The 14,205-nt window shown below is 30.2% G+C and overlaps 1 protein-coding gene across 2 annotated transcripts; it reads right to left on the bottom strand.

The window, feature by feature from the left end:
- LOC109354811 (pentatricopeptide repeat-containing protein At4g13650) lies at positions 7,358-11,370 on the bottom strand. 2 transcript variants are annotated; one of them, XM_019597556.1, is made up of 3 exons: positions 11,088-11,370; positions 7,774-10,973; positions 7,358-7,527 (listed from the first exon to the last, which is right to left on the bottom strand). In XM_019597556.1, the coding sequence occupies exons 1-2, from the start codon at positions 11,220-11,222 to the stop codon at positions 7,881-7,883; spliced, it is 3,228 nt and encodes a 1,075-aa protein (XP_019453101.1). In that variant the 5' UTR covers positions 11,223-11,370; the 3' UTR covers positions 7,358-7,527; positions 7,774-7,880. The 2 variants fall into 2 exon arrangements, with proteins under 2 accessions (XP_019453101.1, XP_019453102.1); XM_019597557.1 differs by lacking the exon at positions 7,358-7,527 and adding an exon at positions 7,618-7,630.

The raw sequence follows: 14,205 nt of genomic DNA, 5'->3' as shown, positions 1-14,205 counted from the left end.
ATAATTATAAAATAATAAAAAGTCTAATATATATATAATATGTAATTATAAAAATAAATTTATAAATACGTCGATATTAACCAGACAAATATCACAATATTCATTTTTATTATAAATTATTTTTATAAGTAACCATTGGGCATATTTCAAGGGATACTAATGTAACTGCACCATAGCAATTCTTAGTTTTTGTAACTTCTGCTAAATTTTGGAAATTTTAACATAAAAGGAATTCATGCATACAGTGACATTTGAAGTCAAGAGTCAATACACATAAAAAAATTATTCTATAATTTATTACCATGTATTTGGATAATAGATGCATAATTAACTTTGTGAAATTTAAAGAAAGATATAGTGTTATTTAATTTTGATCTTATACAATAATTAACACGTTAATTTTGTATACTAATATTAAATATAGAATTTTAAATAAATCGTAGAATTTAATACAACACGTAAGATACATTGAATATTTAATGTTTTTTTTTTTATTTTTAGTATTATTTTATTTTGCACATTTTTATATCCATTAAAGTTTTACTTTCTCAAAAGGTTTTTACATGTGTCACTTTATGATGAATCTAGATCTTCTTCAAGTTTTTAAACTTTTCCTTTTATATAAATCATTTTTCTTTAGTGTAAGAATTCATTAGATTTTTAGAAAGGCCAACATTTAAAAATTTGATTTATGAGAGCAACATTTGTTAGAAGAAAGAATCATTTACTCTAAAATGGACTAGTTTCATTATATTAGTTATGGTGTAAGGTTGAAGGAATAAAGTGATAGGAATATTCATGACTAAAATATCATTTCTTCTTTTCAACTTATTATTTTTAATTTATTTTAAGCGGATTTGAATTTAAGTTTTGATATTCTTACTTTTTCCTTTCGTATAAATTATTTTTGATAGAGAATTTTCATTATTTTGATATTTCATATTCCTATTTTGTTGTTGTGCTTGATATATATATATATATATATATATATATATACTACAATAACTAGGAGTGTTCAAATATGGAAAGATCCACACAAAAAAGAAATTGAAAAATATTCAAAAAAAAGCTGAAACCGTAAAAATTCGAAATTTTTGTATCTTGTTAGACTAATTTTTACAAAACGAATACACTCCGTCAATTTTTTATTTCAAATTCAGAAACAATACTAATTACATATTTATAAAAATAAAGATTATTTCATTTCTAAATCTAATTAATGTTGAAATTGATAATCTATAATATATATTTTTTATATTTTCTACTTTTCTAGTTGTTTATAGTAGTGTTATAAAACTCGGTTAGTTTAAGCCTAAAACCGTGAATCGGACATGTAACTGGTTCGAGCCTCTCATCAAATCGGGTTGCTCCGTTAGTTTAAGCCTCAAACTAGTGACTCAAGTGGTCAGACTGGTTGGACTGGCCGAGTCAATTAAAAAATATCTTTTAAAAAAACTACCAAATCGTTATCATTTTTCAGTGAAAACAAGTACTTTTAACTTATTTATAGTTATGTTTGTCATTTGTTAGTTTATATTATAACAAAATCTTCGTTGTTTAATTAAATTTTAAACATATTGTATTTTTTGTTGTAGTTAAAACATAGTTCATATGTTATTTGATGATGTTATCAACTTACTTGTGTCATTTTATAGTAGTAAAATCTTCCTTTTTGTTGTTTGATTAGGCATGATAATATTTTTAAATTTTGAGTATACGATTATTAAATATTATTACGTAATATTATGAATTTTTAAAAAAATTTAATGCAAACTGAGTTAACTGATCCAACCATTGACTCACTTGAATCAGTGACTCATTGACTCAATACCCTAACCGAGTCATTGACTGATTCGAGTTTAATAATACTGGTTTAAAGTGTTATTACTTCTTAGTTAGGACTTTTTTTAATAAAATTATGTTGATAAGTTAATGTTGTATGTGTTGCTTTCCTTATGTTTTATATTTCATATTGTTTTTATTTATTTATTTTGACTTTTTTAGTTCAAATAAATATTATTAGTGTTTAATTAAATGTTTGCATGCATCACATTTGATACAAATAATATTGGGGTGGATTTACTGATTTTTTATGTGAGTTTGACACTTTGAAAACATGTTAAATTTATTATTTTAAAATAAACATATTTTTCATGTGAACTTGACATTTTGAAAGTATGTTAGACTTGTTATTTTTTATTTGAAAAACCGAGTCAAATAGATCTAAAACTACAAATAAATTTTGGATCAATTTTTTAAATGTAAATTACCCAAATTGAAGCAGACCGTGTGTTATTTATTTTAGTTTTAATGTTTTTATTATCTAATTATGCATATAATTAATTACTCCAATTGTGATGAGTTTAACTATTTTCTATATTTGAAAATAAATTATTGCAAGATGTTTTGTTATAAGTTAGAAGTCAAAATATATATATATATATATATTTATATAACATATAAGATGTACTTACTATGATTCCTTAAAAAATCCTCATGAAGTACCACCTTTTTATTCAACCTCCTATACCAACAAGGGTTGGTTACTAAGATAAAGTCTTCAGATTTTTAGAATGACTAAAAAATTAATGTTTAAGTTATGTGAGTGACACTTGTTAGGAAAGACATTCACGTATTTTATGAGAGATTAGTTCCTTACCTACGAGGAGGAGATATCATTACAAAAATATAGATTGTATAGTGCATAATCATAGTATTATTCCACAAAACTTGAAACAAATATACCTAAATACACTTTAAGCCTTTATTCTGCATATTTTGATAGAATATTTATATGCATATATGTAATTAATTTTCATCAGATTCAAATTATAGTTTAAGTCCATCCCAAAAGAATCTCATTAATCAAGTTATTTGAACAGGCGCTGTCTTAATAGGTTCTCTATATATTGAGACCTATAAATTTTATTCGTGAGCATAATGTCGATATAAAACCTATTAAGCTAACACTATTTATATAAGATAATAACTTGGTTAATGATATGTGTGTGTGAACACACACTATGCGAGAGAATTGCATTGGCATTTATGAGAATATTGACAATAATAAAGCTCCACGCATCAATAAATTACAAGCTTAATTTAAAAGTTAACAAACGCTATACCAAAGGTATATTATTAATCAAGTTATTTTAAAAAGTTGCTAGTTTAATAAGTCATGTATCAATGTTTTAAGGTAGTAAAACCAAAATTTATTGTGAGCCTTATAAATCAAGATTTATATATATGAATTGGTTGGTCTATTCATATTCAAATGTGAAATATCACATTGGATATGACAAGAAGCGTGAAATAGTTAGTTTATAAATAGTAAAAGTTCATGAAACTAAGGTTTAATGTTTTGGTTCAATATGTGATGTCTTACTTGTGGTTCGCACTCTTCCTATACTCCAGTAACAATGGGGTGATCGGAGACTCCCCAACCCTCTAGTCCAATAGGTGGTATCAGAGCTGATGGTTTAGTTGTGATATGATGGACTTAAGAGGGAGCGGATTGAAAAGTGTGTAGTACCCACATTTGAGGAGAATTTATTAGATTTATTCAAATGTGAAGTCCCTCATTGAATATAAAAAGAGAAGTAAAAGAGTTTAGAAAATACTCACAAAACTAATATCTTTATCAGTTTTCTCTCTCACCTTTACCAATTTATTTGGTCACTTGAACTTTATCAAACATTCTTGAGTGTCTGTACTAACCCTCCCTTAACTGAAGTGTCCTCACTTTACCCATCAACAACTACAATTAATTCAAAATGACCCAAACACTTTTCAGGTATATAAAAAGGAAAATATATATTTTTAAATTACATCCTCTTATTAATCATTATATTCACAAGAAGATATTTTATTTATTAATTATGAGTTTATAAATACTATGTGTCACTTTCTTATAAATAGAAGAATTAGTGAAAAAATTTAGTAGAGGAATATAACATTACTCGTATAAAAATATTATTGTTTCAAAGTTTTAAAAAGGTAACCACAATACGGCTAACACTAAAACTATAAATAGACCAATAATGTTATATTTTGTGGCTTTATTAAAAGGCTTGGAACTTTCAAAATAACTCATCCCTTGTCTCCTAGTACCATCAAGGGATTGTAAAAATTAAATGAAACTTAAGATGGTAAATGTTTTGAAGAATTCAACCACTTAAATAAATAAAACCTCATTTGGTTGCTAGAATATGACAAAAGAAGTGGTAAATATGACAAATAAAACCTCATAAGTTTCATTTGAAGTAAAAAGGGGCAAAGAGCAAAACTTGTTATATGCTGGATCATGAGAATTTTCTGTGAACATAGGAAATTAGCCATTACTAAATGTTTATTATAAATGAGTGTGGTATCAAATTGGTATTGGGGATACTAAAGATCAACACTATTTTTTTTTTGGTATTGCTGATGTAACCCTTAATATTCAATGTCTGAGTGAAGATTTATACACGGTCACTATATTATTTATTATTTATTTGTATTATTTTTTAAAGAGTTAACGATGATAAAATGAATAGTGAATGATGAAATGACAATGTATATAAATATTGCACTATAAATGGATACATTTTTCTCTCTTACAATAATCCCAAATTAGATGGGAATCTTGATTGAGTTTAAAATCTGTGGACTGGCATTGTAAAGTTTTTTACACTGTCAATATATCATTTACCATTGATTTTTGTATTACTTTTATTTGAGAGAGTCAATGGTCGTTAACAAATCAATGATGAATGATTTACTGACAGTATAAAAAACACTTACACTATTAGTGTATACATATTAAATCCATCTTCATTATAGTTATAAGAAGATAATAATGTCTATACATCTAAAGTCACAATATTAGAAGTCTTGCTGAACCAAACATTAGAGAAGGGGTTGATGCAACTGGGAAGAGGAATGGTTAATTGGCAGTGATACAAATTTACCAAAGAAATAATTTAAAGTTGTAAATCACATAATCGTTATGTACAAAATAAGAAATTTATAAGATGCCCAATTCAGAAAGTATGGAGAAATATTTTTCACTAGTCACAAATATTGTAAACAAAATGAGGTGGTGGATAAAATATTAAAATCCATTGTACAATGCCAATTAAATTTCACCACGTGGTGAGTACAATAATTGAGTCACGTGTTACAAATTACCATGATAGTTGTAGAATTGCAAGGAAGTGTGAGAACATTTGAAAAGCCAAGTGAATTAGCGGAGAGACGGACAGAGATATGATGCCTCATATCTATTTCATACGTTATCTTGTATAAATGACAACAAAATAAAAAGAAAATTAATAATAAAAATTTAAATTTTTTAATTAACATGACATATTTTTTTCTGGGATATAATATAGTGTACGAGGTATGAAACAATAAGTCTCTCTTTATAAATAGACAACAAAAACAGGACTAAGACATTTACTATGAAGAATGAAGTAACATCAATTAAATTTTGGGCTTAAAGTTGTAGATTGTATATTCAAATAGTTGAATAATTACCATACAAATGTTGCCAAAAGTCAACATCACAATATATGTGATGAAAAAATGAATTATTTTAGTGAAATTTGTCAACAACCCAAATATAACAATTTTGAAGAAGGCTGAATCACTACTAGATTAAAAGATGGCTCACAAAACGCATAAATCAATGAATTCAAGGCATTTCTACAAAAATAAAGTAGATGTTGGATCAAAGCATGGAGAACATATCAACAAAGTATTAGTCTAATGGTATAAGACTTTACTAGATTTTCTTAACAGCCAAAAAATAAAAAAATTTATTCTTGTGAACAACACTTATTTGAATAAACAACCATAGTAATAGAGGAAGAACATCATTGATGTGGTGAAATTTATGATTAGCAAATGTAGTTGTCACAGTTATTTATTTTTTTATTATTGATTAAAGAATCGAAGTATAAACTTTCTCGGAAGAAACAAAACAATACCTTAACATACTGACCAATAATAAAATAAGACAAATTCAACTCGATATGTAGTCCCGCATAATCGAGGATCAACATAAAAACTTCGTATTTTTTTATGTGAAATGATTATTTCAAACGAAAACTTGCATATAGTATTGAAGATCGAGATCATAAGCACAAACTCCAACTTAGTGTTAGGCTCATTCCAAATCTTTTGGGAGATGTCGAATTTTGGTGACCAGCTCTTCGACGGGTTCACTATGCTCCACCAAGCTTCTCAAAGAATCTAGCATCAAAAAAATAGTGTGATAAGCAAAACATAATGGTTGCTCTAATAATATTGAGTGAAAACAGAACTTCTTGAGATAGTGGCTCTAAGAAGCAAAAGTACCAACCAATTAAGCAAAATTTCAAAATAATCATTCTCCATCATCATAATGCAAAGTGCAAAACAAATTGTTTCATCTCTATCATTACAATTTCCTCCCAGAACTCAAGCAAGTTGCCAATTTCTGCATTTTTTGTTCACCTTGAAAGCAGCTTAGAAAGGACAATTCGTCCTTAATTTAAGGACAAAGTACAACTCTTCGATGAATTATGTCGTTGGCAACCATTCAACGTTATCAATAAAGTTCTAGAAAAACCGAGGCTAAGAAAAGAACTAAGCAACAAAAGATAGTTGAGAATCAGTTGCCTAAATAGCTCATGCAATCACAAACCTAAGCCAAACAAGACAAATATAGAATGAGATAACCAAATACCTGAACAAAAATAACCCGAAGTTAACGAAAATGAGAATACCTACTGACACATTTCTTTTATCCATGTTTAATGACCTTAGTTCCCAGGCAGTATACTCAAATATTGAGCATCGGTTTGCTAATAGGCAAGCGTGAAATCCTCAAGGGTGTGGGTGGTGTCATCTTTGCTGAAAGTGAGAGAAGAGAAAAGGATGAGTTAGTTGTTGCATGTGGAAGGAAATGAACATGATTTCAGATGTTAAGACGAAAATTTTAAAACTCCAGATTCCGGAAAAAGCAGTTGATGGATGCAGGGATTGCATACCTTTGCAGACTTGTTATATAGATAGACAATCATGTAAAGTTATGCCTGGACAAGGTGCTAATAGGTAATGTTAACCCAAGCACTAAGGTGAACATAAAAAGGAAAAAGAGTAAGATATGCCTGGACAAGGCAGTGAAAGAAGAATATTTCTTTTATTGTAATAGAAAGTTTTTTATATAAAGATTTTGAGAGTCTTTAAATCTTATGAAATCAACATTTTATGGTCCAAAATTAGCATCGACATGGAAGCATCAGGAAACGAGCCTAAGTCAGCTTACACTTTCAGGTTGAGGAAGTTAAATGCAAATGATCCAGGAAAAACTTAGATGAATCAACAACAATACCTCCAAGTCTATTATAAGGCCCTTCCTTTTGAGTATTCATATCAATGGAAGGGGTATCAAAATTGGCATTCTGGGTCAAACCAAATGTCACCATAGCTTGAGCACAATTTACAGTAAAAAAGAGTGCATGCAGAGAAAGCTCCTAAAATGCTTCCGCTTTTAATGTTCACCTGAAAAGGAGAATAGAGAAACAAGGCTTCTTGATATTAAAAAATTACTAATATATTGCTTAAGTTTCAGTATAACAGAGACCATACTATAGCACTCAAGAACCTGATTCAGATGAAATAAAGGTATAGGATAGGCATGACAGAACACATTAACCATGTGCACACAAATTGAGAAATATCATCACATTAGAAGCATAAGGTAACTGTTCTAAACTCTACACAATAACTTCAAGTTAAAGTACTTACCACATATTTTGTGACCTATGAAAAATATTCCGCAACACTTGCCAAAAAATATGTTCCGAACGACTAGTGGAGAGTGACCCATACATCTTAGTCAACCGTCTCCCATCTTACCAGTAATCTTTACATGAACAAACTCCATCTTCAAAATGATGAAAACGATATGCATCTCTCACTATGATCGCTTGATTAGATATCTTAGACACACACTTAATCCAGTTGTGGCAATCACCACAAACACGAAGATTTTTGAAGACATGGATAGGAGTGGCGCTAGACGAATTAAGCAATCCAAAAGCAATTGTCAGTTTCTCACTGTGAGTAATCCGTGCTGGATTCTTCTGACCTCGTTCTGCATCATTCAGAAGGATATTGCACTGTGGTACATAACCAACCTCAGTTGCCCGTTCATTCAGATCACTGAGATGTTCATATATCGTATCTGCTCTAGGGTGGTTCTGATCACCAGCAAAAAATGCATGAACTTCATTATTAACCACTATCCAGCTACGACCAGGCACTTTCTTAACACCTCTATCTTTCATCATTTGCCTTGTCCGATCCCTGCAGCCCCATTTCCCAGTCACTGCATACATATTAGATAGCAGAACATAGGTTGCTGAATCTTTGGGTTCCAGTTTCAGAAGATGACTTGCAGCAAACTCTCCAATATCGATATTCTTACGAACAATACAAGCACTTAAAAGGGTCCTCCAGATCATTGCATCTGGTTGAATTGGCATCTCCTCTATAAATCTTCTAGCACGACTTAAAAGACCAGACCGCCCAAGAAGATCCACAATACATGCATAATGTTCGGGTTTTGGAACCAAACTGTGCACTTCTCTCATTGATTTAAAGTAACTAATTCCCTCATCCACCAAACCTACATGGCTACACGCTATTAAAACTCCCACGAAGGTGACATGGTTTGGCAATAAACCAAGTTGTTTCATGTCCTCAAAAAGTTTTAGTGCTTCAAATCCACGACCATGTTGAGAATAACCTGTAATCATGGCATTCCAAGAAACCTCGTTCTTATCAGTCATTTCAAAGAACTGTCTCTCAGCATCATCAAGGAGACCGCATTTTGCATACAGTGTGATCAAAACATTAGAAACCTCAGTTTCTAAATCATAGCCAGTTTTTTTAATCATAGCATGAATTTGCATCCCTAGTTTAACATTAGCAACATTGGCAGCAGCACTAACCGCAGGACCAAATGCGAACGAATTGATTTCTATTCCAGCTTTATTCATTTCAGCAAATAGATGCAGTGCTTCGTCATAATGTGCACTTTGTGCAAATCCAGATATCAATGAGTTCCATGATCTGTTATCTTTAGCAAGTATCTTGTTGAAAGCAAAGTATGCTTCTCGTACTTTCCCACACCGTGCATAAAAACTAACGAGTGCATTACCAACTGAAAGATCATCTGAATAACCAGAGACACATGACTGAGCATGAATCTGCCGTCCTTGGTCGAGGACTTGGATACCTGCACATGCACTGATTGCACTTGCAAATCCTATATTATCAGATTGTATCCCTTCATCTTGCATTTCTTCAAAAAGGTTAAGAGCTTCGGCAAACATATCATGTTGTGCATATCCAGCAATCATGGCTGTCCAAGAAACGACGTCTTTCTCTTTTACTCTTCTAAGAATATTTAGGGCAGTGTCTAGTTTTCCAAGTTTAGCGTACATGTCAATAAGCACACTCGAGACATACACATTGAACTGAAAGCCACTTTTTAGTACTAGAGTATGAATCTGCTCTCCTAGATAAAGAGCTCCCGAAGAGGTGCAAGTTCTCAAAATACTTGGATAGGTGAATTCATTAGGTAAGATGCCTTCTATCTGCATCTGTTTAAATATTTCAAATGATTCATTTAGATTGTCTGACAGACCATACGCCACGAGCATCACATTCCACAGAACCACATTTTCAGTTTCGGTTGTAAGGAAAAAATCGTGGGCAGTTTCTATATCTGAGCATTTTACATAAAGGTCAAGCAGTGAACCTTCCAGGATTAGATCTGAAGACATTCCTGACTTTATTGCATATGAGTGAAGTTGTTTTCCTTTCAGAAGAGCTCCAACTGATGCACAGGCGCTCAAAAGACTCGCAACCGTAATATAGTCGGGCTTTAAGCAATCAATATGCATTTTCTTAAACAACTCTAAAGCTTTGTCACCGTGTCCTTGTTGAGCTAAACCTGAGATGAGTGAGTTAAATGAAACTCCGTCCCTCTGCGACATTGCATTAAAAATATGTTCTGCAAATTTCATGTTCCCTGAACGGGAATATAATAGCACAAGTGCATTGCACACATGTGTTTCAGAAGAGAATCCCTGCTTCAGAATAAGGCCATGGAGCTGCTCACCGAGCACAAAAAACTCTACTTTTGTACAGGAACTTAGAACACTCGAAAAAATATAAGGGGTGGGGAGGATTCCTGATGTATGCATCTGGCAAAATAGAAGAATAGCTTCTTCTTCATACCCATTTTGAGATAAACCAGATATCATAGCTAGCCAAGAAACAGTATCCCTATATCGTAAATTTCCAAAAACCTTCTTAGCAGAATTCACAAAACCGTTTTTAAAGTAGAAATCAATCAAAGGATTACATATCAAAGGACTAGTTTCCAAACCATGAGTTATAGTGATGGCATGTATTTGCTCAACATAGTGTAAAGGAACAAAATTACCACCACAAGCCCTCAAAACCCCAGCAAAAGATTTCTCATCAGGTTTCACTCTTTCCTTGATCATTTGCCGAAACAAACCAAAAACTCGATCCCCCATCTTCTTGGCAACAAACCTATGAATAATCTTATTCCAACAAGACAAGGGTCTAATTTGCATATCATCAAAAACCTTAACTGCAGAATCCAAATCACCAAATGCAATATACAAATCCATAACACGTTCACACAAAAGCACCTCAGAATAAAAACCCATCTTTAGAATCTTCCCATGAAGCTTCCAACCATCTGAAAATGACCCAGAATTGATACATCCTTCTAACAACCACAAATAAGTTTCAGAATTGGCACAAACACCACGTTGTTCCATAACATGCAAGAAATCAATTACCTTTCCACTCCCTTGTTCACTTTTCCTCTCAGGAAGTTCATCATAGGCATATGAAACTGCAGTGTTACTAAAAGCTGCAAAACTCAACTTCCAACTAAATAACTACACAGAGAGAGAAAAAAACAAATAAGAACTTAAAAAATCAAACTTTTCAACATAAGAAGCATGAAGTTAAAGAACCAAGTACACAAATTGATTGAATTGTTTTAGCATTACCTTGTGATTAATGGAAATGGGTTTAAGGTGAAATGGGTTTTTGAAATTGGATGAGAAAGGATAGAACTTTGGACATAGGAAGAAGAAACGACGAAGGGAAAGAGGAGAAGGAATCATAGATTGATGGGTTACCATCTAATCTATCAAAGAATAAACAAGAACAGTAGTTGTTAGTTGTGACCAAAGCTGTTTTTGTTTTTTATTGTAGTACTATGTAATGTAATGATGAAGGTTTTATGTTCCTTCTTAGTGGATATGAATATCAATTTTGGGAAACATGTTTTTGCACACACATTTTTAAGTTTCATATCCACCCCACAAATTGAGTCCTAACTTTTCTTTAAGCTAACCATTTTTTATAACTAATATTAATCTCTCTTTGAACATGTCTCTTAGGGCTCTCAAAAATCATATATTTCTCAAGAGAGTGTCATTCTTAAGAATTAATCTTACTTTTATTTTAATATTATACATACGGATTTAGAGTGTAATATTTATATGTTGTCAGTGTAAAAATGTATATACAATTGATACATCATTCATAATTTATTTGTATTACATAGTTTTAAAAGTCACCAATGATAAAAATGAATGGTAGATAATGTAGTTATAGTGTAAAAATATTTTATACTGTCACTATATACATATTTTTCTCTTCAATTTATTCTTACTGCTATTAGATCATGTCTGATTAATTTAAGCTATCATTTTTTTTTGTAGATTGATTTTAAATCTTCATTTTTATTTTGTTGGGTGACTTTCAAAACATGAGGACTAAACCTACTATTGTATATAAAAAGAATTTTAAACAAAATATTACAAAGACTAGTATAAGTATCATTTGGACCAACAAAAAAGGGACTAATTTTATAAGGTGCAATTAGATTCTTAATGAAGGATTCTCCACACATTATTGATTTTAATTTTGATTGTATTTCTAATTTGGTGTGATCATAATTGGGCTTGTATATGGTTTAATTTTATTGGGTTTAGGGTTGAGTGAGGATTTAAAATTTAGACTCAATTAATATTTAGAGTCAGATAAGAGACAAACATTATCTGACTCAACCCGTCTTATGGTCACCACTCCATTCATATGTCTCTGTTTAATTATGTACAAATTATTGATATTTCTTTGGCTCAAATGCATTTTGTTGGAACAACATATCTAATGATGTTAGATATATATTGGTTTACCTTCACCAACTAAATGTTATGTCCAGCCCATTTTACTTGATTCAAGGAATTTCTTACATTCAATCTTAGTATCAATTCCAAGTCTCACACCAAGACTCTCTCTTTCGATCACTCAAGTTGCAAAGAAAATATATCACTTTCTTATTTTACAAGCATACTCACCAAACCCTATGGTGATCTTTGTCTTATGATATAGAAGAAAACTTAAGAAGGCTAAGGATCAATATACCCAATTTGGTTGATTTATAAATCCTTTATAAGAACATTCAAACTTAATAATACACTTTACTCTTTGTTTTACAAATTTCAAAAGTGCATCAAAGTTTTGTGAAAAACTTATGAGAATTGTATGCACATATGTTAAAATGAAAATGTTTTTAAGTGTGTTTCATTTTAGGGAATTAGGATGATATTTATAGAGTTTAGAAAGGTTTCAAGATGCATTTCAAGAAGTACAAAATATTTAGGAAGACATTGGTTCGTTCGGGAAGATGTTGGTGAAGTCTCAAATTCAAAATTGCACTAACAACACACAACAATCGCTTAGTGGACTTCGTCCAACAAAGAAATCGATTACATACTTAGAATAAGTGATTACTAGTCATTTTTCTAACAGGTAATCTCTTACTTTGTTACGGGTAATTTGTTACTTTATTTCAAGTAATCTTTTGGCTTTCCAAAAACTCATTTTCAGAACTTTGTAACACTTTTTCATTATTTTAAAACTTTATAAAAAACGTAAGAATATTGAGTGATAATAAGCAAGAATGACTTTATAAATGTTAGACTTATATTAGAAAGCAATTTGAATCTTATCAATTTTTATGTGTGTGATTTCCATGCTTTAAGGTCTTGAAGTTTTTTATTGTTTTTGTTGATATTGGTGTCTTTATTAAGACCTAGTCAATGAAAGACTCTTTTTTACAAATAAGTTACTAGAGTCGTTTAGTAAATAAAAATCGAAAAGACCTTATAGCTTTTAAAAAGGAGCTTCTAGCATTTGAAAGCTACTTTCTAGAAAGTTACTTGGACTGACGTTTAGAAACTGAAAATAAATTTTAATAATTAGCTTACCAATTCACAATTTTAAAAAATTTCATTTATTACCCATAATTGAAAAAACTCTATTATTTTTGTGATGTACAAGTTATTTTCACATTGGATTTTTGTGGTGTATAAGTTAATTCTTTATCTTCTTAACGGTGTAGATACCAACAATAGAAGAATTATGCAACTTAATTACATTTTTAGAAAAAAATTATTGAAAAGGGAAAAAATATTGCAATAAATAAATAATAAATAAAATATTGCATGTCCAATTATAAATAAAAGATTGGAAATAAAAGATTAAAAATTTTGATTTTAAATTTTCTACTTATTTAATTACTCTAACTATTAATTATTTAATTAAAAATTAACTAAATAAATAACAAATAAATAATGTTCATACTTTCTAGTCCTCCTTTAAATTTCAGCTAATTAAAAAACTAATTTTATCGAATAACTCGTTTAATATTTAATAAGCCACGTATAGAATTACAAGCTTGCAGCTATCTTCATAGGTACAAATTAACAACTATACACTATAAGTTCGTTCCTACAAAGTAATTTTGTCAATAGATCAATTATATATGAATTAAAATTATCTACACTATTCATTTGAGAAATATAAGAGAGATTAATTTTTTTACACATATTTTATTAAATATAATTAATAATTTTGACCCTTAAAAAAATTTAGTATCATATATGAACATCTCTACCTAATAGAGACTCCCCAATGTGGAAGAGGATTTACATGATTATGTACATATTTCATATTTCTGTTTTAAATATATATATATAAGTAGGTGGAGCCCACAAAGGAAGGGATAGGGGTGGAATTTGTAAGAAAGAATTTTGAAAATGAATAAAGATGAAT

The sequence above is a fragment of the Lupinus angustifolius genome, chromosome LG08 (assembly GCF_001865875.1).
Source record: "Lupinus angustifolius cultivar Tanjil chromosome LG08, LupAngTanjil_v1.0, whole genome shotgun sequence".
Classification (NCBI taxonomy): Eukaryota; Viridiplantae; Streptophyta; class Magnoliopsida; order Fabales; family Fabaceae; genus Lupinus; species Lupinus angustifolius.
The sequence above is the reverse complement of the archived record's forward strand: the minus strand, read 5'-3'. Positions and strand labels throughout refer to the sequence as shown.

What these genes read in the sequence shown, in the direction of transcription:
- LOC109354811 (XM_019597556.1), bottom strand. Translation starts at nt 11,222, where the DNA reads ATGGTAACCCATCAATCTATGATTCCTTCTCCTCTTTCCCTTCGTCGT. An exon ending in CCATTTCCATTAATCACAAG is followed by an intron (nt 10,974 to 11,087) that starts GTAATGCTAAAA and finishes CTCTCTGTGTAG; the next exon opens with TTATTTAGTTGGAAGTTGAG.